General features: G+C 43.2%; 2 protein-coding genes across 6 annotated transcripts; both read left to right on the top strand.

The window, feature by feature from the left end:
• The first annotated feature begins 39 nt into the window (after window positions 1–39).
• Window positions 40–8,391, top strand: FAM217B (family with sequence similarity 217 member B). 5 transcript variants are annotated; one of them, XM_048321912.1, is made up of 5 exons: window positions 40–123; window positions 1,154–1,401; window positions 2,587–2,692; window positions 2,779–2,864; window positions 3,265–8,391. In XM_048321912.1, the coding sequence occupies exons 2-5, from the start codon at window positions 1,382–1,384 to the stop codon at window positions 4,451–4,453; spliced, it is 1,401 nt and encodes a 466-aa protein (XP_048177869.1). In that variant the 5' UTR covers window positions 40–123; window positions 1,154–1,381; the 3' UTR covers window positions 4,454–8,391. The 5 variants fall into 5 exon arrangements, with proteins under 5 accessions (XP_048177869.1, XP_048177864.1, XP_048177866.1 ...); XM_048321907.1 differs by having other exon boundaries at window positions 1,154–1,406; XM_048321909.1 differs by having other exon boundaries at window positions 79–137; window positions 1,154–1,406.
• A 3,731-nt stretch (window positions 8,392–12,122) lies between these two features.
• CDH26 (cadherin 26) lies at window positions 12,123–21,710 on the top strand. Its single transcript, XM_048321852.1, has 15 exons — window positions 12,123–12,391; window positions 12,475–12,597; window positions 13,040–13,201; window positions 14,167–14,314; window positions 14,949–15,115; window positions 15,281–15,409; window positions 16,497–16,682; window positions 16,866–17,134; window positions 17,300–17,442; window positions 17,678–17,911; window positions 18,433–18,660; window positions 19,245–19,369; window positions 19,789–19,863; window positions 20,135–20,218; window positions 20,773–21,710. The coding sequence occupies exons 2-15, from the start codon at window positions 12,478–12,480 to the stop codon at window positions 20,962–20,964; spliced, it is 2,262 nt and encodes a 753-aa protein (XP_048177809.1). The 5' UTR covers window positions 12,123–12,391; window positions 12,475–12,477; the 3' UTR covers window positions 20,965–21,710.
• Window positions 21,711–22,001: the final 291 nt, after the last annotated feature.

Here is a 22,001-nt window from a genome sequence, read left to right as displayed (position 1 = left end):
CGCGGCGCAGGCGCAGGGCCACTTCCCCCGCCCCGCCTCGGCCCGGCCCCCAGGCTCTGCGCTCGGGCGGCGCTGCTGCCGCCGCCCCCGCTGCCGCTGGCGACGGACGCAGAGGAAAGGCAGGTACCGGAGTGGGGGTGAGGATCGCCGGGGAATGCGGGGGCGGCCACTGAGTGAAGGAGCGGCCCTTGCAGAGCGCGGTGACAGCGGCGGCGGGAGTCGCCGGTGCCTCCCGGGAGGGAGCGGAGCGGGCCCGGCTCGGCGGGCGCTGTGGCACAGCTGCCATCGCTGCGGGCACAGCCTGCTCCTGCTGGCACTGCTGCTATCCACCGCGGGCACTGCCTGCCATAGCTGAGGACACAGCCTGCCACCATCCCGGGCACTGCCCGCCCGGCGCTGGCCCCTCGCGGCCGCTGCTCTGCCCCGTGCGGGTGCCGGACTGCGGCGCTCCGGGGCCCGGCTCCGCTGAGCGCGGCTGGGGCAGGATGCGGGAAAGCGTTTGAGGGATAGGACGGGATCAAGTGTAAATAGCTACGAACGTTAATGTGACTATAAATACATAAACAGCACTTCAATAGAAGTAAAGGTGGGCCAGGAGACCTGTTTGTCACCTGTCACATTTGCGGACCATTGTGCACCCCTGGAACCGTGCAGTTCCCTGGTACGGGAATGCAGCTCCTGAGAAGTAAGAGAAAGCTATGGATGCTGCTCTGGGTATTTTTAGTAGGAGCTGATGAGACATTTGTTTTGGAAAAAGAAAAAAGGTACTGGATACAAAATTTGCCTATAAGAATATCGGAAGAGCGCATTTTTTGACAGAAAAAGGACAACTCAGCTCGCACAGCGCGCAGGGGGTTGATCATCTGCTCTCCATAAATTGGGAGCAGGAACACCCACCCCGTTGGGCTGTGACGCCCGGATCCAGGCAGCCCTTGGAACTGCGCAGGCTGAGCGGTGGGGATGGGGATGGGGATGAGCACATGACACTGCACGGGAAGCTCTGGGAGCACAGCCGTACCCTCAGGTATTTCCATAGATTGGGAATAGTAAATTGAACGATGCTGCTTCCCACTAAGCGAGTGCTGGGGGAGGAGACTGTTTTCCAGTACAGTTTGGTAGCTGATTATGTTTATCTTACCGCTTTAAAAATAAGAATCACATCGGGAGGATTTTGTTTGTTGGCTGCATCTCCAGGACGTGGGGATGTCTGCATTGGATACACTGAGTCTTGCAAAGCCAAAAGACTGGAGCCGTTTGAAGATTATGTAACATTAAAGGGGCAGATACCCTGTGGAAAGAGGAATAATGGGACCAGGCATTCAGGAATATCCCTTATTACTGCACAGAGAGACACAGCAGAAGGAAAGCCACAGCCACGCCAATGAAAACCACAAAGGAATGGTAAAGTAAGGAACTTAATTTCTCTTTTTATGGTTACAGAAATGTCAACGTAATGTGGCTTAGTTAATAAGTGCCTGGCTGTCCTGTTCCCACTGCCATCCTCTCCCCTGATCCCAGGGACAGAAATGATTGTGCAGGATGATCGTGCAGGTCACAAGGTCACAGAGGTGACTGCAGCAATGCTGGAGGCACAGGACTTAGTTTCATTCTTTTATAAGCTCTTGAATTTGTGAAATCATGTGTTTTTAAAAACAAAATCTGACTATACTGACATAAAAACTGAGAACGAGATGTACAGCCTGGCAAATTAACAGAACTGCAGTAAAGCTAGATTAGACAGGATGGCACAGTTTGATTATTCCTGTTCTTAAATGATATTTTAAAGCTTTCCATTTGGAAATCAGTATTATTTCCTGTTTGTAGAACAAACACTCTTCTTATTCATACAGAATATGCTGATTTATTTATTCTGTGTGTTTATGCAGAAATGTATCTGGTTTAATTATGGAAGTATGTTTTAGTTCTAAGCCGCCCAGATCAGTAATGCCATTCCTTCTGCTCGCATATGAGCTTTTTCTCATAATAATATTTTCACAACCCCATTATAACATGAAATAGTGATTTTTTTATGCCTTCATTGGGAAATAGTTCGTATTAATATCAGAATAGACCTTATGCTCCCTGTTCACTTCCACTCATCTTCAAAGGAATAATCCTTTAAATTTTGTAGGGAATATGCAAATGAGAAAGACAAACAAGATTTGGCTTGCAGTGACCTTCATATTGTACTTTATAATTAATTTTGGTAAATTGCAATGGGAGCATCTATCAGGTACTGTAGAAATCAGTAGTTAAATATCTAGTCTGTAATATTTATTATCTTCAAAGGAACTTTGGGATCCTCTGACAGAGGATTCTATATAAGGACTACATTCTATTATTATACCATCTGATAGAATTAGTCACTTTTGCATTAATAATATTAAAAATACAGCAGTGCCTTAGTATTATGAAAAGTAAAAAGTGGCCATGGCATAGTTCTGATGAACTTTAAGTCTAAGAATAACTGCAATCAACCCTTTTTTAAACTCAGTTGCACTCTAAGCTTCTATTCTGTTTCCATTCTGACACCCATATATGCTGCTATTTATATCTGATATTCTATTTAATCCTTTGTGGTTACAGTAATGGAAAAAGCCATCCCAGCACCAAAGGACTAAATAAACCAATTTCTTATGCGAAATCTCCTCCTGGAAGATTAGGCAAAAACGTATCAAGTGCCATTGAAAAGGTAAATAGTCCCTTTTTCTAACATAAAAAGGGTACCTACTCTAAGCCAGCTTCTCACTAACATCACAAACTTTCATAACCCTTCAGATTTCCCATGACACTCAAGATGGTCACCAACCAAGTGTTTTTAAGAAGGGAAGGAACCAGCTGGATGGCAATAATCACTCAAAAAGGTACTTTTATGTTAAGATAATCTGTTTTATTTGTAGTCATTTCAAATTGGTGTACAAAATGCTTGTGATGAAATTGTGGCTGCTGTGGTTTGCATTTGACTTCACTGGCCCAAAGTTCAGCATTTATGAGAACAACAAATCTAAGTATCAAAATGGAAACTTGCTATCCTGCTTTTGTGAGTTCTCAGGCAAAATCAGAACTAAAAAACACCCCCAAGATCAGTAGTAGGCACTGTTATCTCTACCAGCAATTATTAATTTCTCCTATTACTAGGTTTCTGTGCCAGTTTTAGTTTCCCTCTTGTAGATCCCCATCCTTGAAGGGGTGGCAAGACCTTTGTAAGCTGCTGTTCAAAGGCACTGACCATGCTAACAGGACATGATCTTCCTTTTCCTTTAGGATCCCGAGTGTTTGCACCTCTCTGCACAGTGCACAAGGACCAAAGAGGAGTCTACCAGAAGGAAGGCAAAATGATTCCTTCCTGCACAGGATCCCCCCTGGCACAAAGGGCAGCACACAAGGAAGCTTCTGTAGGGCTAAGGATGTCCCAATGCAACATTTTTATTGCAGTAAAAAAGAACAGTTGGGAAAGAGTCATGGAGAATATGCTGAAGCCAGTCCAGGCTCTTCGAAATGGCAAGAAGCATCTGTAGGTGAAATGTTTCTTGATTTTGAATCAGTACAAATTATTAAAGAAGATGCTGAAGATGATAGTGCCAGTGACCTCTCTGACTCAGAAAGGATTCCCATTCCCCCCTCTCCCTGCACACCACCAGAACTCATCCTCAGAGCTGAAGAAATTGACCCAGTTTGTTTGGAACACGTCCCTGAAATGGGATTTAAAGAATCTGAATATTACTACCCCGACTTCCTCCCACCCCCTTTCAACTCGTGGGACCTGAAGCAGCTGGCCATCTTTGTCCATGTGGAAGGGAAGACGGATTTCCGCCCCAAGCCCACGGGATCTCTGGAGAAATACATCGAGCGCCTGGTGCAGCTGGAGTGGCTACAGATGCAGACGGTGCAGAGTGAGAAAGGCAAAGCTGCCAAAGCCCGGCCCCAGACTGCCCCTGGCTCCACCCGTGCCCTCAAGAGCCCTGGAAAAGGCAAAGCCTTGCTCAGCCCTGTGCCCAGCAGGCAGGCAATGCCCCAGGAAAGTGCCACCAGGCTGCCCAGGAGCTGTTTGGGGCACAGGGCAGATCCATACTCTGAGGAGAGTCGCCAGGTACGTTCCCATCCAGGTCACCTGAAACTTCCTGACAGAATGGGATGTGCAGCATCTTCTCAGAGGCAAACTGGTGATATAAGGAGTGAACTGAAAAAGAAACCAGCTGCAAAGCAGCAGCTTCTCAGTCTGCAGCCCCTTGAGAGCAGCTCTAAAATCCAAAGTGTTGGTAACATCAGACCCCCCAAGCAAGCCCCAGCATTCCATGGTGCAGCTGCTCCCATCAAAGGCTTAAAAACATACACGTGTACAAATCCAAAGAAAAATGGCAATGCCAGCAATTATGTTCCTCCTAAAAAACCAACAGCGGACAGGAAAATAAAAACAAATGGCACAAAGCAAATGCCACGCAAATTTCAGTGAGGGAAAACTCATTAGTGAATATTGATGCTTCTTGACTGCTAGAAAGCATCTGGCCAGTGCAGAAGAATTTTTTTTTTCTTCATAGGAAGATCCTGAGAAAAATGTGTTCCTGACACGTGGTTCTGAGTCAGCACTGCTCATTTCTATACATTTGATCTTAAGCCAGCAGGAAATGTTTTCCCTGAAGGGAAGTGTCTTCCATTGGTCTTTCCTCAAAAATATTTGTAATTGCTCAATGAAGATAACAATAGCACAGTGTGAAGTTTAGAGAAGTATAGAACGTCCTGTCTGCGCCATTTGAAGTCTGAGGTGTTCCTTGTGCTTACCCTGCTGTGTGTGAGGGAATAGGGTTCACGCTCTTTTTCCTTGCCCACATGTGCTTTTTGTAAGACAGGTTTGATTGTGGTGTTTTCTGATGGAAATGGCTCAGCTGTTTTTATAAAATAATGGAGCCTGTTATCTATGCAAAGTCAACTCTAATTCTTCACAGAAGATGATGAATTGGATTTTTTTTATGAAATAGATATTTTTTTGAGAAGAAGAAGAAGAATGGAGATAATGTTTTGAAATATTTTAATGCAGAAAGAATTCTTTTTAAGACAAAGTATTAGGGACCAGACAGCTTCAATAATGACAGATTAAGAAAATGGAATGTGTATTTTTATACCCTGGAATCTTCACTGTGTTTACAGACAGTTTTCCTGGAAGTTCATTTTGTAGGCCTTGATGGTTTTTGTCATTTAGGGGAAATGACCAAATTTCAAACTGCACATGGATATATTTGAGTAATGCAGCTAAGGCTTTTAGCAGAGCCTGTATGGTCTGAATTGCAGAAGTGGTAGCCTCTCAAAACATAAAAGGCAGACTCTTAAGGGAAGGATTTAAAGGTTGTAAGTTCAAGTAAAGATGTATTTTGATACAGAGAATACATATTTTCAGTCACCTAAGATGACTCTTATCTATCCTGTGGTCCAGTCTAGCTTGGCTTCTTAATGTTTAGGGAGGTGAGATGGGGAAATGTCCTACACAAAGAAATTGTACAACCAGGATTGGGCCCTGTCTTTGGGCCTTCTGTCTTCTCTTGTGTCTGTGAGATCCAAGAGAATACAAAGGACAGTTCAGAGAATATTCAAGTGTCAGCTCATCTGTTATGATTTCAAATCAATCACAGCAGCTGAGGACAGGATCATGTTAACACGAAATTCTAAAGAATGTTTTTTACTTTCATTTTAAAATCCTGGTCAGCATATTTTCCTCCTCAACCACCAGTCACAATCTTCATGAGAAGTGAGCTGAGGTCTGATGGACCAGATTCTGCAAGTGGATCCTTCATGTTGTGATAAAAAAATGAAAAAGTAGCAAATACTGAAGAGTACATTATGTATATAGCTAAATTGCACTTCTCTTGGTGAGCTCATCTTGGTTTTAAGATGCTTAGCTGTTTCTATCTTTCATTGTGCCTACCAGATCTTTAGCTTTGTAAAATTTCAAAGCATGGATTTATATGTAGTTTAAAAAGTGAGAATATTAAGAAATGTAGTAATAAAGTAGAGTATTTTACAGTACATAAAAACGTTGCTCAGGAATAGTCCAAGAAATATTTTTAGGTTTTTTTTTCCTAGTCTACTGCAGACCAAACGTGAAATTTTGAATTGGTAAAGGAAACGAATGTAAAAGACACCATTACATTTCCAGAATCAGTATTTGTAAAGTTACACTTAATATGAATTGTAGTTGCATGTACATTCAGCTCTATGCAATTCAAGTGAAACTTAATCTTACGTGCTCAAAGACCAGAGAAGTTGGCTGTGTCTGAGGTGTGGTGGCACTCAGGATGGGACTGAACACCAGCAGCTGCAGAGGACCAGCACATCCCAGTGTTGCTGTTTCACCCTTTTGTTTTGGTCCAGCCTCATGTATTTCAGCTTTTTTAGATGAAAGGTTCCAGCACCCAGTGGTAGTGTTTCAAGCTCTGGCCAAATTCTGCAAGCCTGCCTTAGTCAAGTTTTCCTTAATCACATGAATAGAAGTGAAAAATAGGAGGGCTGCTTTGCCAATAATGAGGCATTTAATGCACTATTATAGTTCACTGTCAAAAGCACCAAACCTGAGGTGAGCAGGATCCAGGCAATAATAGAATAGCAGTTTTTTAAACCAAATTCTGTTAGATACAGTAAATAATTCAGCATGTTGTTGTAGCATTGAATATTGCTGGATGCTAAATTATCTAAATTGAAGCTTTCCTGGCTTGTAAGGAGGGCATGTAGATACAGGCACATTTTGCATGAGCACTTCTTAAAGGATAAATAAACCCTATTTCAACCAGCTGTGACCAGAGCAAAGGTGATTGGCACTGGGAAAAAGGTTTTGTCACAGAGGTAGGAAGGTTTTAGTGTAGTGTTTGTCATCTTATGGACATCAGTCTGGTTGTTGGAGACTAAAAAGTGAAGCAGGTGGAAGTGGTGATGCAGCTTTAAAGAAGTCTGAAAACTTGTTCACCTTTGGGCTCCGTGTCCGTGTGGGATCTGGCCAATTAAGTTTGTCTCCCATGATAATCACACCAGTCTAATTTCTGTCAGTGATTTGCTATTTCTGACATGCTTGTCTCTATTCACACACAAAACCAGAAATTCTGTGTTTGCCTCAACAACAGCTCTTGGCCTGAGCAGACCTGCAAGGGTTGGGTTTTATTATGTATCCATTGTAACTTCACCATATCCTGGGCCTACAGAGGGAAAGAGCTCCTTTTATGAAGAGGACTATGGTTTATGTTTCTTTCATTTTGTATTGCTGGATATTGTCTTTAGAAGCACTTCTAAACAGAGCAGAAAATTTATTGCATCAAATATACTCAATTTAAAATTAATTAAGATACGTCCACAGCACATTGTTTGTGTGGTTATTATCCTTTTTTTTTGCAAGGTTTAGCAATACAATCTTGTGGATCTGAGCCTAGCACTGGTGATACTTCTTGAAGAACAGATTACTGTGATGTGAGATATTTAGAGTGACTTACTTTTTTTGCTAGAGAATGTAAAGGTTTTGTGTTCTGCAGTATTACCTGCAGAACAAATATGCTCAGGTTGCATTTTAAATAAACAGGCAAATTTTACTTGAGTTACATGCATATAAACTTTGAACAACTCAGTTGTTTTCAGTGAAATGACCCTGTTAGATGTGAAGAAACAGAATTTTACTCCAAAATGTATAAACTGCTTTCCTTAGTAATGCTAATGTATTTTTAGTGCATCACATGAAGAAATTTAAAGCAATACTGTTTTTCTCTTGACATGTTCCTTTTTTCTCCATTGCTTGCATCTCATACTGAGGGCAGTTCAAGTTTTACCTGCCCTGCACCGTCTCCCACCGCATTTTCAGTTGGATACAGCAGGATAATGCTGCGAGGAGGCTTGTGCTGATTTCATTGGGCTAAACTGTCCTGTTTGACTCCAGACTGCTGAAATCTGCCCTAATCCCGTCACTGTTCATGTCCTTTCTGTGTTTCATTCATTGTTCTTTGAGGTAACTGTTACCTTGTATTTGCTATTTACAGGATCTTCTTAGAACTCTGAGAGAATTTTGACAGTTTTTTCAGCCAGTATGTGCTACCTTTTTTTGGAGCTGATATTACACTTTAAATTTCTACAGTATGAAATTGCCTAGAATGTACTGGGTTTTGCCTTATTTTAAAGGTATTGAGCCTTTGTTGCTCCCATTGCATTAGTGGTTTTTCATTTGAAAAATAAACGGACCACGCTGGAAGGACTGAATTTCATTAACTGAGGATTTGCAGCCCAGCTTTTGATGTTGGTTATTCATGTGTTCTTATTTATTTGAACTTTTTGTGGATATTTTTGCTAGTAATTCCATGGAAAAGTGATCTTGTAATTCAAAGGTACCGTATATTTGCTACATTAAAAGTGAGATACTGCTCTGTTTGTTGCTGAGTTTTGTCTTCTCTCAGGATGGCACCATTGAATTTTCTTGGAGAAAGTTCCAGTGCTGCAGTGTGGGGTGGAGGGTGCAGCTCAGCACACCCCGGCTCCTGCCGGACACGGGGAGCCATGAAAAAACCGGGACAATTCCATCCGGGATGCAGGCTGGGGAAAAACCCGGACGGGATTTTTCCTGGAGTACGGAATGGGGAAAAACCCGGATGGGATTTTTCCTGGCGTACGGAATGGCTTCAGGGAAAACCCAGACTGGATTTTTCCTGGCGTACGGAATGTCTTCAGGAAAAACCCGGACTGGATTTTTCCCGGAGTACGGAGTGGATTCAGGGAAAACCCGGACTGGATTTTTCCCGGAGTACAGAACGGGTATAACTTGTTTTCAAGTGTTCAGTTGAGGCTAATCCAGAGGAAAATAAATGGAGATTGAAAGGGGAAACCCCATAATTTTTTGTTGCTGAAAAATTCCTTTGGTTTGCTATTTCTGTAATCTTTATAGTAAGCTTTACAAAGCTCCTCTGTGAGGTATCACAAAAGAATTTTACAATCAGAACCTTCTGCTATTTGAGGTTTTCCTGATGTCCAAGCCTTCCTGCCCTGCACTGCTATTTAACCTGTTGTTGTTTGTGAGTCTCAGAAGATCCTTCCTGCCTGCCTTCCCACACTCAGTTACCATCGTGGCCTATTTGACATGATCTATTGCTTTTCTTCTCACCTGAACAGATCTGTTCTTCCGTAATTCTTCCTTTCACAACTTCCAGAAGTCAAAATTCATTCTTTTCCACTTCTAAAAGAGAATAAACCTTATGCCCAGTAAAAGCAAATCAGGAGAATGGAAAATACTGCAAGAGGTGTTTTGAAAGAAGCCAGAACCTTCCCCCTGCTCTTTGGCACTCTGTTTCTTAATTTTTAATTTCCTGCTTCTTTATGTAGTTTTATGTAAAGCATGTTTTTGTTCATCCTTGCTGTCCTAGGTTACAATGTAAGATGTAACCAACAGCAGTATTCTGTGATCATCTTCACAAGCTGTTAAACTGGGTGGGGCAGTGATCGTTATCTCCTACCATGACTCATCCCTGATAAGCTCCCTCCAGGTGCTGTCTCTGTTCAATGGGCAATCAAGGACCCACCACGTGACTCATAGAATGACATCATCCCATTGTGAGATGCTCTGGCCAGGGGGAGGAGCCAAGCATTCCCACTGGGATAGAATCTGGGGTTTGGAACTGCATGAGCAGCCCTTATCTATGGGACTCCCAGAGGACAAGAGCTCTACCACTGGACCTTCAGGTGAAGACCAGACCCTTTTCTACAGGATCACTGCTTCAATGGGACCACTTCATTTGGACTGCTACCACCACCCTGACTAACGGAGTGTCAGGTTTTATCCTGACTCTGTCAGCGTTCTTGTACTATTGCATTTATTTTAATTTTCCTATTAAATTATAATTCTGGCTTGCGATCTCTCACTGGTTTGTTTTCAAACTAACACACTTGTGTGATGGCTTTTGGGTGGAAGAGGACACTCTGGGGTTGTTATATCAGCTTTCAAATAAGCTTTGCAGAACTTGCTCTCGTTTCAAAGTCTGAAATCATAGAGAAGCAGCTCTCCTGGGCATAAACCCAGATAAACCCAGCTCCTGTTGAAAGTAAAGTTGTGTGTTTATTATTAGCAAACAACGGTGAAGTTATTAGGGAATGGCATTTCCAAGGAACTGTTGTATCAAGACATGTGTTTACTGTTAGTTGTAAAACGGCAATAAAATTGCAGCCATAGCCCATTTATTGTGTGTGGAGGTGGCAGGTGCAGACTGACTGAAGCAACCCAACACCACGGGAGGACTGAGCTTTGCTTGGAGTCAGTTCAGTTTGACAGAAACAACAGTTCGGTTTTTTCACTTTGTCTGACGGGGTGGGAATACCTGCACTCCTCTGGGGCTGCTCACGGGGCTGGATGCAGGTGGAAATGCTGGTGGAAAAGCCCTGGGCTGCAGGGAGCCATCACACAATGTTCCACAGACCCACGTCTGCTACACCTGGATGCTCTCACCTCCCATGGCAGGGTCTTCCCAGATCCCGCATGGTCCTGCTGCGCCCCTTGGAGCTGCTCATCATCCTGCTGCTCCTGCAGGTGGGTGTGGGCTGGGATGTGGGCAGGGGGTCTGGCTGCACAGGAGGCATGGCAGGAAGACGGAGCCAGGATCTCCTTGGGGTGCTGAGCAATAGGATGAGAGGCAATGGGCAGGAGATGGCAACAGAACACTCCACCTGAACATGAGGAAAACTTCACTGTGCGGGTGGCTGGGCCCTGGAACAGGCTGAATGGAGAGGTGATGCAGTCTCCTTCCCTGGAAACACTCAGAATCCATGTGGACACAATCCTGAGTAGTGTTCTTGAGGGGACCTGCTGGAGTAGGGAGGCTGGACCAGGTGATCTCCAGTGCTTCCCCTCCACCTTAACCCCTCTGTGAGTCTGTTTGTCCCCACACGGTGCCTCCGAAACAGGCGGTTCCTCTGTTCCAGCTCCTGGGCTCAGGTCTCTGGGAAGGGCTTTCTAGGGATGGGGACCCTCTGCTCATTCTGCTGGGGGTACCAGAGTGTTCACACCTGGCTGAGCATGCTGGTGCCTGGTGGTGACCCTGCCATGTGAATCATCGTCCCCCCAGGAATTCAGTGGCATTTCCATGAGTGCTTCTGTGGGATTCATGGTCCTGAACCGGGTTGTTCCTTTCTAGCAGTGCCCATGGCTGGAATGGAGACAGCTTTACCCCGAGCCATGGCCGTGCTGGTACGCACGAGGGGTGGGGAAGCCAGAAAATACCCATTAAAGCTTCTAAAATCATTAAAAATGACTACACATAGAAAAGGGGAAAACAGCCTGTTCAGGGGGTCCAGCAAGGCTGAACCTGGAGAAAATCCAACAAAGACAACTTGCAAGTGCCGAGTTGAAGCCTTGTTTGCTGTTTATACATCACAGAGCTTTTTCCTGGGTATAAACAGCTTTACAGCTCCAAGGTGTTACTGGTGAACTCAATTCATTGCTCAGCAGGTTTATAAAATGACAGTTTTACGAGTGTTTTCTTTCTTCAGAATAAAGTCACGGGGTAAAGGCCTTTGCCTGAGTCTGGGCAGGCAGAGATCTGTTCCACTTTTGCAAACATTTGATAGGATGAGTAACAAACCCCGAGATTTTCAAGGACAGTGTTGGGAAGGAGGAGAAAGGTGTCCAAGTGACCTGTGAGCTAATGGCAATGATTTAATTTGAGCACTGTCATAGTCCTTGGAGGTGAAAGATTTCTAGTAAAAAGCAGTGTTTGAGGCAGGGAAGGAAGCTTGCATTTATAAAAAGGCAAAATGTGCCAATTTGGGTGTAGCCACCATTCTCAGTGATTCACTTTACTCATCTGAGTTAGAGATTTACTTCTGGTAAATCAGCTGTGCTTGGAACACTTCAAGTCACACCACAGAGCCCCTGAGACTCTGAAATACCTCCCAGACTTAACTCTTTTTTGCAAAAGTCAGTTTATGTCCTGTCAATACCAGACAATTTCTAAAGGAGCACTGGACACAGAGAGACAGGAGTGAATATTTAAAAAACCTGGAGATACTTGATTTGGGAAAAGCCACAGAGATGATACCATGGACTGGTATCTGTTTGGACACAGCATTTTTATGGGGACTGGCATCGTCTGACCAGAGGAATTGCCCTTAAACTGTCATGGCATTCATTTGGAATGAGATAGATGATATTTATGATAAAATTTGTGGACTTAAGAGTTAGATACAATTCAATACAATACTGTCAAAACTGGATCAATATGTTTCTGTGAAAGCAAATTCCTCACAGACAAGACATCAAGGTTTTCTAGTGACCCACACTTGTCACAATCACTTTCCTTTTTTTCACAAGGTTCCTGCTGCTGACAGTTTTTCTCCTGAAATTGAAGATTCCAGTTTAAGACAAGCCATCAGAACAAAGAGTATTCAGGTTTGTAGTCAATATTATGTAATAACAGATAACAACAGCTAGTGTGCAAACTGTGACACTAAACCCACTTCTTTATCCAACAGGGGATGGATTCTTATCAGTCAGACTGTCTGCGACCTCTGAAGCGAACAAAAAGGACCTGGATTATCACTACCATTGCTATTCAAGAGGAGGACAAAGGACCATTCCCCAAATATGCTGGACAGGTACAAGCCACCTTGTAGGAAAAGTTCTGCTTGAAGCTCAGTGAGGCATTCATCACCTCAAATTGTACAATAAAATACCTCAGGGAGCAGAAGGCAAGAAGTGTGCATTAAACAGCAACTTTATAAAACTTACTTGTCCAAACTTGTCTAATTTCCATGGAGATAGGGAGAACTGTGAGGTGGGAGGGATTTACCGGTCCTCCCTGTGGGAAGTTGCAAAGACACTCAGGGGAAAGAAGATTATGGAGAGGGAGTGGTAAGAGGCTCCCCCTGCACACTGTGCAGTGGTGCTGCAGACAGGGAGCTGTGGGGTTGGCTGAGATCAGGAAAGGCCCCATCTGCAAAGGGAAGGGGGGGCAGAAAGAGAATTGATCTAAATTATTTTTATTTGTCTTCCATCTTCCCTGCTTACGTTGCACTGTCCTACTTCTCTCTTCAAAAGCTGTTCAATAACAGATCATATAATACATCACTGAAGTATTTAATCAGTGGACCTGGGGTAGATGAGCCTCCAGAGGTCGGATTGTTTTCCATAGAAGATGATGCCAATGGACACGTGTACGTCCATCGCACCATCGACAGGGAGAGGACCCCAGCTTTTCAGGTAACACACTTGCACAGGACACTTCTAACTGTCTGCAAAGGTTAATTGTTCTCTCATGGCTAAATGCTTCACAGGAATGAGACACACCTATAATAATGTTAAATGTGTATTTTCATGACCTGCTTTTCTTACCTTGCACACACGAATAAATGCTAAATCAATTGGCTCAGCAGAGACCAATTAAATTCCACATCACTATTCATTACAAATCTCTGTGGCTTCTTTGAACTTCCACAAATATCTACATACTCCTTTTTGACCTTTCTGGTATGACCCCTGATCATAACCTGAAAACTTAAAAAGCTGTCCTGAAATTCAAAATGTGTTACAGCTCTGGTGGCCAGAACACTGAGTTGTAAACACAACCTCCCAATCAGGAGAATGCAAGCAGATAGTCATGTGTCACAAAAAAGTGGGTGTTCCTGCAGGAGCTGCAAAGCTCTATTACTGGAACTTTACATAAGAGGAAGCATATGTTTCTCCTTAAAAAGCAGATAAGTGTTCACAAGAAGGAAGTGCAATGAAAGAAACGTGATAACAAGTTTATGAATGAAATATGGGAGTGTGGGTTTGTTTTCGTCCTGAAAAAAAAATAATTCAGTCGTGGTCTCCTTATGTTTATTCTGTAATGATGTCTATTTGTGTCTCTGTGGATTAACTGTACCCAAATTATAGCTCTTCATGTGGTATTCTGTACAACATCTTGCCTTTTAGGCAGCCATTTCAAATAATCCAGCTCCAGTAAAAATATTGTTTTACTTTTAAAAATGTTGTTTGAGGCCCAGGATGACCATTATGAATCTACTACCTTTGAAAGGTGAAATAATGATTTAACCATGTGATTGAAAGCCAATGCTAAGCAAATTTGATGGAAGCAGCTTCAAAACTGAAGGTTTTCTGTTCTATTCTGATACCTAAATTGTGCTGTTCAGTTCATTCTGATGTCTGTGTTGCTACTCATTTAGATTCGTTTTGATATTGAGAGCAGAAAATCTGGTGAGTTGTTGGACCGCCCTATATTTTTCAAGATAAAGGTCAAAGATGTTAATGACAATGCACCAGAGTTTTCCAAGGAAGAATACGGCACTACAATAAGAGAGAACCACAGTGAAGGTAAGTGCCACCCCAACAACAATTACTACTGACGGTTCTTATCTTAATTCCTTCATAGTTATTATCCCTTTCCTACTAAATCTATTCCTCTCTCTACTTTTTACTTAAACACTCATGAGTTTAGGGACAATTTCCTGTTTCCTACCTTTCAACCCCTTTCCCGATTAACCTCGATTTACACTAGAATATCATTGGAGACATTCTGGAAAAAATTCCAAGATACCTTGTCTTAACTGCAAGCCACGACTGTAGCAGGCTGATCTCAGCTGTGGATTTGGAAGCTACACAAGCACCCAGCATCACAGGAGATGGTCAGACACTGCTCAGAAATACAAAGACTTAGTCTGGGTGCGTACTTACGTGGTGTCAACTCCTCAGGAGCTCACATGAAAAAATAGTAAGTGTTTTTGATGAAGTAATTTCAGAAGCACGGTAATTTTGTTCTCTAACAGCTCTTCAGGAACATTTGCCACCCAAACGAAGTAGTGACCAGAGTCTGTACAGGGATAACCATGACCACAGGAAAAGCTGCAGGTTTTCTTAGGAGTTGTGTGTTTAAGAGCCTGCAGACAAGCCTGAGAAACTCCACACTGAGACTAAACACTCCCATTAATATCTCAATTCTTCATCCTAGATGAGCCAGTTATCCAAGTCACAGCCTTGGACAAAGACGAAGCCGGCACTGCGAACTCACAGGTGTCCTATTCTATAGGAATGCAAATGCCCTCTCCAGATGGGCTCACATTTAACATTGATCCTACCACAGGATCAATATTTCTGTCAGGCTGCCTGGATTATAAGGTGATGTATATTTAGCATCTTCTCATCATTTAATATATGGTACGTGTTCACTGCACCATTACCAGCTACAAGGGGAAGGACAGTCTCACATCCAGCTGTGGCTGGCAAAATGTGGGAACTGCTTCTGAACTAAGTTTCAGGAACTTCCTTGTTTCTGCTTTTCAGACTGCCAACTCTTTCAAGCTTCTGATTAAAGCCAGTGACCATGGAAGTCCCCAGCTGTCATCTACTGCAACAGTGACTATTGCTGTTGAAGATGCAAACAACCACCTCCCTGTATTTACTAGTGATAATGTAAGGGAAAACATTATTACTTCACTGAGACTTTCTAAATACAGCTCAGTCCTTCCAACTGCTAAATGCACTCAGCAGTGGAAATAGAAACCCCCAGACCTGCAGAACCAGGACAAAACATGTGCAAATGAGATTCATCTGTCAGATGAAAATCTCTTAAAGCGCTAAATGTTGTTAATTTTCTCTGTATGGCACGAGAAGGCTTTTGCCTCACTGGAAACATAAGGAAATTGACAGATCAGCTTATTCTGACATCTGGGAAGCTGAGGTGCTGACTGCCCAGAGCAGTGGTGGCTGCTCCACCCCTGGAAGTGTTCAAGACCAGGTTGGGCAGGGCTTTAAACCACCTGGTCTCCTGAGAGGTGTCCCTGCCCACAGCAGGGGTTGGAACTAGGTGGCCTTTAGGGTCCCCTCCAACCCAAACCATTCTATGATTACAATCTGCTCTCTATTTTAAAATCCTAAATAAACTATCCCAGCCAAACCCAGCACATGTATCCAGAGTGCTGAGTCATGCCAGGTACTGGTCTGTGTAAATATTTGAGGTTGTGAAGGGCAGGAAGAGATACAGTAGGGTTACAACAGTGTGTACAAGGTTACCTACAAAAGCCAACACCTTCACCAGTGTCTCCCACCTGGTGTTTGGAAGACTGAGGGAATAATGTTAGATCACTTGCAAAAACAGGTTTATACAAGAAGCCTGTGCTTTGTCATTAGCTCCTATCTAGTGAAATTCTGACCCTTCTCACAGCTGTGATTTGTTCCCTCTCTCTGAATATCACCTTTTATTGCATTTTTAAAAGTTGTGATGCAAGGACAATGCTGTTTGTATATTAGAAGGCAAGAGCCTGAATTTTCAGCTCTCAACCAGTGACCAATTAACTTTAAGAAAGAAAGGCAAACAAATTACATATTATTGCCATCTCATCACTCCTTAGGTGATTTAATTGCCATTTCTCAGTCTGCCTATGGAATGCTAGTTAGGCAAGCTGGTGGCTACATTGCACCATCAAAAACTTAAGCCATTTTGATGAAATTACGTAAGATAGATAGATATCATCCTTATTTCCTTCCTTTTACTTCCCAGTACCAGTTGCAGATTTCAGCAGGAGAAGAACATCTGGCTGTGTTACGGCTCCAAGTGGAAGATAAAGATTCTCCCAACACTCCAGCGTGGAGAGCAAAATACAGAATAGTAAAGGGCAATGAAAAGGAGCAGTTCACCATTAAGACAGATCCAGCCACAAATGAAGGCATTCTGAGTGTTATCAAGGTGAGGAGATAACAGCAATAGATAAGCTGGGCATGACAATGTGTCACGTGGCCTGTCTTATTGTGAAAATCAGAGTCAGCTGACTTGGGTAAACTCATCTCACCTGTGCTCCAGGTAACAGAGGTGACTGCCAAAACAAAGGTCATAACTGCTAATTTAACTGTTTTTGTCTTGGGTTTTCAGCCTCTCAGCTATGAAGGTGACTCTGAGATGAGACTTGTCATTTCTGTAGCAAATGAAGAACCTTTCTTCTGGTGTAAAAATGGCATTGTGATGATCTCTAATCTGGAAACCACAAACACAGCTGTGAACATCAAGGTCTTACAGTCACAACGTGCCCCAAGGTTTCATCCTCCTATCCTTATTGTCCAAAAGGAAGATCCAATGAAGCCTGGGAGGGTATTTAGAAAGTACCCTGCCACATATCCAGATGATGTGCCAAATAAGATAAAGTAAGTGGAGATGTTCCAACTCTCAGCATAAGAATAGGAATATATATTTATATATTATATAGCTATTATATAATAGCTTAGGAATGTAAAGAGGTTTGCAAGTATAGTTTGGTACCCAAAATCCATTTAAAATAATAATTTGTAATTTTTCCCTTTCTTTTTCAGATATGAACTAGCCCATGACCCAGATGGTTGGCTGAGTGTGGATGAGAACTCTGGTGTTCTTACTGTGGCAAAAGAATTTGATCAAGAATCCCCTTTTTTGAACAACAGCCTGTACACCATTATTGTTCATGCTACTGATCGTGGTAAGCAGCCAGTCAGAGAATATTCAAGCAGTGTTTGGACTGTGAGATGAGGTGCATGTTGAACATAAAAAGATAGCAAGACTAAGGATCTAAGTGGTTAATGGATAATAAAACACCCTAATGTTCATACCTTGTGCTATGTGTGACTGGTAGGATAAACCAGGTAGATCCTGCCAATGGACTGGCACTTGCCAATACCCTGTTGTGTTTTTCTGTTTCTTTTGCTCCTATCCAGGCGTTCCACCACAGACTGGCACTGGAACCATCCTGCTTTACTTGTCTGACATTAATGATCATATGCCATCATTGGTGGCTGCTTCTTTAGACATGTGTGACAAACAAGAAGGGACACCTCTTGTTATAGAAGCCAAGCCTGCTCTGGCCCATTCACGTTCGGGGCCATTTACATTTGAGCTGGCTGAGGACTCTGAAGATGTGAAGCGTAACTGGACATTAGGAAGGAACTTTGGTGAGTTCTTCCTTTTGTGTTCTTCCTGAGTTTATTGTCAGTTGTGGGCCCTCTGGTTATTTCACTGTCTCTTACCTTTATGGTTTGTTACTGATGAGTCTCAGTGAGACTGAAATGATAGGAAAGAACAGCCTTCAAAATATGAAGTTATGGCAGTTTGTAAAAAGTGACATTGCTCCTCATCTCTGCGGAGGGCAGGACCAGCAGCAATGTGGTCAGGCTGCAGAAAGGGGCATAATGCAGCTGAGGAACCACTTCTTCATTCGATTAAGTGCCTAAGGAATTCCAGAGGTTATCAGGGAGCTGTGCCAGTGTGCAGCCAGGCTGGGACAGATCTCTGTCCAGAAGGCTCAGAGAGGTGATGAAGTGGGATGTAATTTAATCCTATTTGCTATGGTGCATTAAGGCTGGAAAAAGTATTTGAAACTGGGGTGCAAATGAGCTTCCTTTATCAACACAAGGGACTGTAGAATATTAGACTTCTTTCTGTGAGTCTTGAAATGATTCACTTGTGTTTTTAGGGCAGTCAGTTGAACTTCTGATGTTAAGAAGCCTCCCACAAGGCAGCTACTTGGTGCCCATCATTATTCAGGACAGGCAAGGATTTTCGACAAGGCAGAACCAAAACATCAAGCTCTGCTTTTGCCCAGATGGACACACATGTAAATATTCACCAGTTCTACAAGCAGCAGTGGGACTTGGAAGCGGTGCCATTGCGATAATACTGATGGCTTTGTTATTACTACTGGGTAAGCAAACTCCTAAGTTGGACATGCAGGTTCTCTGGCATCTGCCCACTGGGTCTCACTGCAATTGCAGCTGATGAGCTCAAATCTATTAAAATCATGATTGTTTTCCATCTAGATGATGACTGGAAAATGTAAATTGTCATTAAGCTAAACTCTAGTAGAACATAGCAAATATTTTTATTTGCATTGAATACAACCAAATACCTGACTTTTTTTGACATTTACTGTGTCCTGGCAATCTGAAAGTAATGAAATTCTCCCATAGGGTTACCCTTGTTCTGGAGCTGGTTCCTCTGTACCAGCTCATGTTGGTTAATGTTGGAGAGAAGAACAGCTGATTCCTTATCTGAAGAAAAATCAATACATTATCTGAGCACTGTTTCTCTGGTTACCTGTGCATGATCTGTCCTGTCTGCCTGCTCAGTCTCACCCCTCCAACCAAGAATTCCATCTGTACAGCTGCACTGCTGGGGTTTCCCAAGAGAGCTCCTTTGGAATTGGGCTGGGAACCTCTCCCACCACTGTATTGAGCCAAACACATCTATTCCCAGTGCCAATTTCTCCTTTCCCTTTCTCCTCTACAGTCTCCAGCATTGTGCTTTGCCAGTGTTACAGGTCAGGGACTAAAAGCAAAGCCATTGCTCCACCCCAGGAAGGTGAACAGACTTTAATCAACTACAATGAAGAGAGCAGAAGCTCTTTTTCTGAGGTGAGTGTAACAGAATATATCGACACTACCCCACCAGTGAAGTGTAGCTGAATGTGCTACTAATCATCTCTTTAGTTATGTTTCCTCTGGTTTTGGTATTGAGCAAAATAAAGCTTTTTTTGCCACTAAGCCTGTCTGGGGAGCTGTGCTCTGCATGGGCTGGATAATGCCACTCTGGTGACAGACTGTTACCACTCCTACCCTTCTTCAGTATCAGCAGGACCTTCCCAGGTGCCTCATCCTGCTGGTGAATCCGACAGGTGAGGAAGCATAGCACCTCTTGTCACTCTACTACACACACATCCTGGTGTGTGCAACAAGGAAGCAAATGAAAATGGAAAATGGAATAATCTGCAGAGGTGTGATCCTTCACACTTGGTTCAGTTCCTTATTAACACCATCCCTCTCCCTGTGTGCAGGCTGGGCTGGGTATTACACATGGTGCTACTCTACCACCTGTGTCTGTGGAAGCTGGAAAAGAAGTGATTGCTGAGGTAACTGCCTGGTTCTTGATGAAAATGTACTTTTCTATACCAAGGGAAGTGGTAGCCCAAGAATTAGGTCTGGTATTAATAGTAGTGGGAAGAATAATGCAATATCATTCAATTAGAAAATAACTATCACTTGTTGGAGTAACTGGAGAAGGCAGAATAAAAGAAATGGATGTATCAGAGAGAAAGATAGTTGGAGCTATTTGTGAGTGAAAGAAATGTCAGAAGGTGACTTTATGCTGGTCAAACCTGAGATGCTGTGCTTGTCTTCCAGAATGGCCATTTCACTGGTTATGGGTCATCCCAAGCAAGACACCTGGATTGCTTCATGGAGGTAGTGGACAAAACACTGGCTCAGGTAAGAAATGAGTGCAACTCCTCATCTCAGAAGCACTGCAATTGAAAGCAAGGGATATATTTTATGGGAAAACATTCAAGACTTTGTTGAAAATACCTTTTTTCCTAGACTGAATTGCCCTTCAGGTGAGAGAAGTGGGGCTAAAATGCTTTCTGTGCCTAAGCAGGGTTAAAGTCTTGTCACCTGCTCTTACACTTCTGTGCTGTCAGGGAAATTCTAATTCCTCTGGCCATGCCCTATCTGATCTCTGCATGTTTACAGTCCTGTCCTTTGGCCTCCTTGGCCAGACTGCAGGCCCTACCAGCCAGGGTCACTTGCCAACTCTGGTCCAGGAGAGAACAAACTCCCTTTTGTGCCTCATTTGTACCCTGGGGAAAGTTCAGGCTCTGGAGCTTGTGCAGCTGGAAGTTTCTGTAGAACTTTTTCTTGTCAGACAAAGACTCATATCCTTCCCTGTAAATTCCTGCCTAATTTGCATGCCAAAATTTCCTTTAATTTTCAAAAGGGCAGAAGGAGCTTTTGTGCTGACTTGCCTTGTTTCTTGCCTTCTCTAGAAAGTGTATTACCAAAGCACGCTGGAAGATTATGGGGACCTCTGTGAACCTTGCAGATTCACTGAGGAAGGGGAACTAGAACCCAATAACTCCCCCTGCTCCATCTCCATTGGCAGTGAGGACTTGCCTGCTGATTTTTTGAACACTCTGGGACCAATGTTTTCTGCTCTGGAAGAAATCTGTCAGAAGTGATCTCCATCATTCAATAATGCCAGAAAGCTGTGACTGTGGTGTTGCAAAGGCTTCTGGCAGGAGCACTGACAGTTTCAGAGAAAAAGGACTATCTGTACTTGGAAGCATTGCAGTGTTTGCACCATGAGTACCTGGCCTTTCATTCTTCCTGCCTGACCTGTTTGCATGTGGGCAGCCAAGGACCTGGCATGTCTGGAAGGTCCACTCTACTGTGCAGAGGTGATGGAGGGATTGTGGCATATTTGTGCACACTGACACAAATAAAAGATCTGATATTAAGAATCCTCAATTCATTATGCAAAGGAAAAAAAAACCCAGATCTACTAGGCCTGAAATTCCAGGCAGAGTTCCATAGGGAAGTAAGTCAGCTTTGAAGAGACAATTCAGTTACCTGCTAGACCAGTGTTATGGTCCTTTCTCCAGTAAGTGGTCTCTTTAAATCCAACATTAACTTTATATCCTTTATATATGACACTGAAACATCGAAGAGAAAGTTCACTTCTCCTCTGGGTCCACACACTTGGGACAGGCATGCACCATCCTTCCTTTAAGCATGAAAGAGACACTTTTGGTGCTTGTGTGCTGTGCTGGCATCTGCTGGCTGTTGGTATCACAGCACTGCTGTAAATACCCTAAATGCTGAGAAATTGTTGTCAGACAAGGTTATTCCTTTCAGTGAAGTAACTACCTGCTCTAAATTAGCCACAAGTGCCTCTGAGGGGGAAATTTGTGGGTTCCCTCAAGCACTGTTGATGAAACAGATGAAATGATAAAGAAGGGACAGTATCAAATTTCCCTATTAGGAAAGCACGGATGTTACTTTTACATTTGGAGGTTTGGACATGTCTGCCTGTGTGTGACTGACCTATGCTCAGTTATGGCATGAAGGCTGTTGGTCTTGAGGGAAGAACAGCTCAGGAGATTGTGTTCTGCCATCAGGTAAGTTATACACGCAGGAAGTGTTACAATTAGTTACAAATCTTCCTCCTGCTATTAATATCCTGTGCTGAAAGAAAAATGTTTTGCCTACGGCAAGC

The sequence above is a fragment of the Corvus hawaiiensis genome, chromosome 17 (genome assembly GCF_020740725.1).
Source record: "Corvus hawaiiensis isolate bCorHaw1 chromosome 17, bCorHaw1.pri.cur, whole genome shotgun sequence".
Classification (NCBI taxonomy): domain Eukaryota; kingdom Metazoa; phylum Chordata; class Aves; order Passeriformes; family Corvidae; genus Corvus; species Corvus hawaiiensis.
This window is presented reverse-complemented; position numbering and strand designations above follow the sequence as displayed.

What these genes read in the sequence shown, in the direction of transcription:
- FAM217B (XM_048321907.1), top strand. Translation starts at nt 1,306, where the DNA reads ATGGGACCAGGCATTCAGGAATATCCCTTATTACTGCACAGAGAGACA. An exon ending in AACCACAAAGGAATGGTAAA is followed by an intron (nt 1,407 to 2,586) that starts GTAAGGAACTTA and finishes TTGTGGTTACAG; the next exon opens with TAATGGAAAAAGCCATCCCA. An exon ending in TATCAAGTGCCATTGAAAAG is followed by an intron (nt 2,693 to 2,778) that starts GTAAATAGTCCC and finishes ATAACCCTTCAG; the next exon opens with ATTTCCCATGACACTCAAGA.
- CDH26 (XM_048321852.1), top strand. Translation starts at nt 12,478, where the DNA reads ATGGATTCTTATCAGTCAGACTGTCTGCGACCTCTGAAGCGAACAAAA. An exon ending in AAGAGAGAACCACAGTGAAG is followed by an intron (nt 14,315 to 14,948) that starts GTAAGTGCCACC and finishes TCTTCATCCTAG; the next exon opens with ATGAGCCAGTTATCCAAGTC. An exon ending in GACATTAGGAAGGAACTTTG is followed by an intron (nt 17,912 to 18,432) that starts GTGAGTTCTTCC and finishes TTGTGTTTTTAG; the next exon opens with GGCAGTCAGTTGAACTTCTG.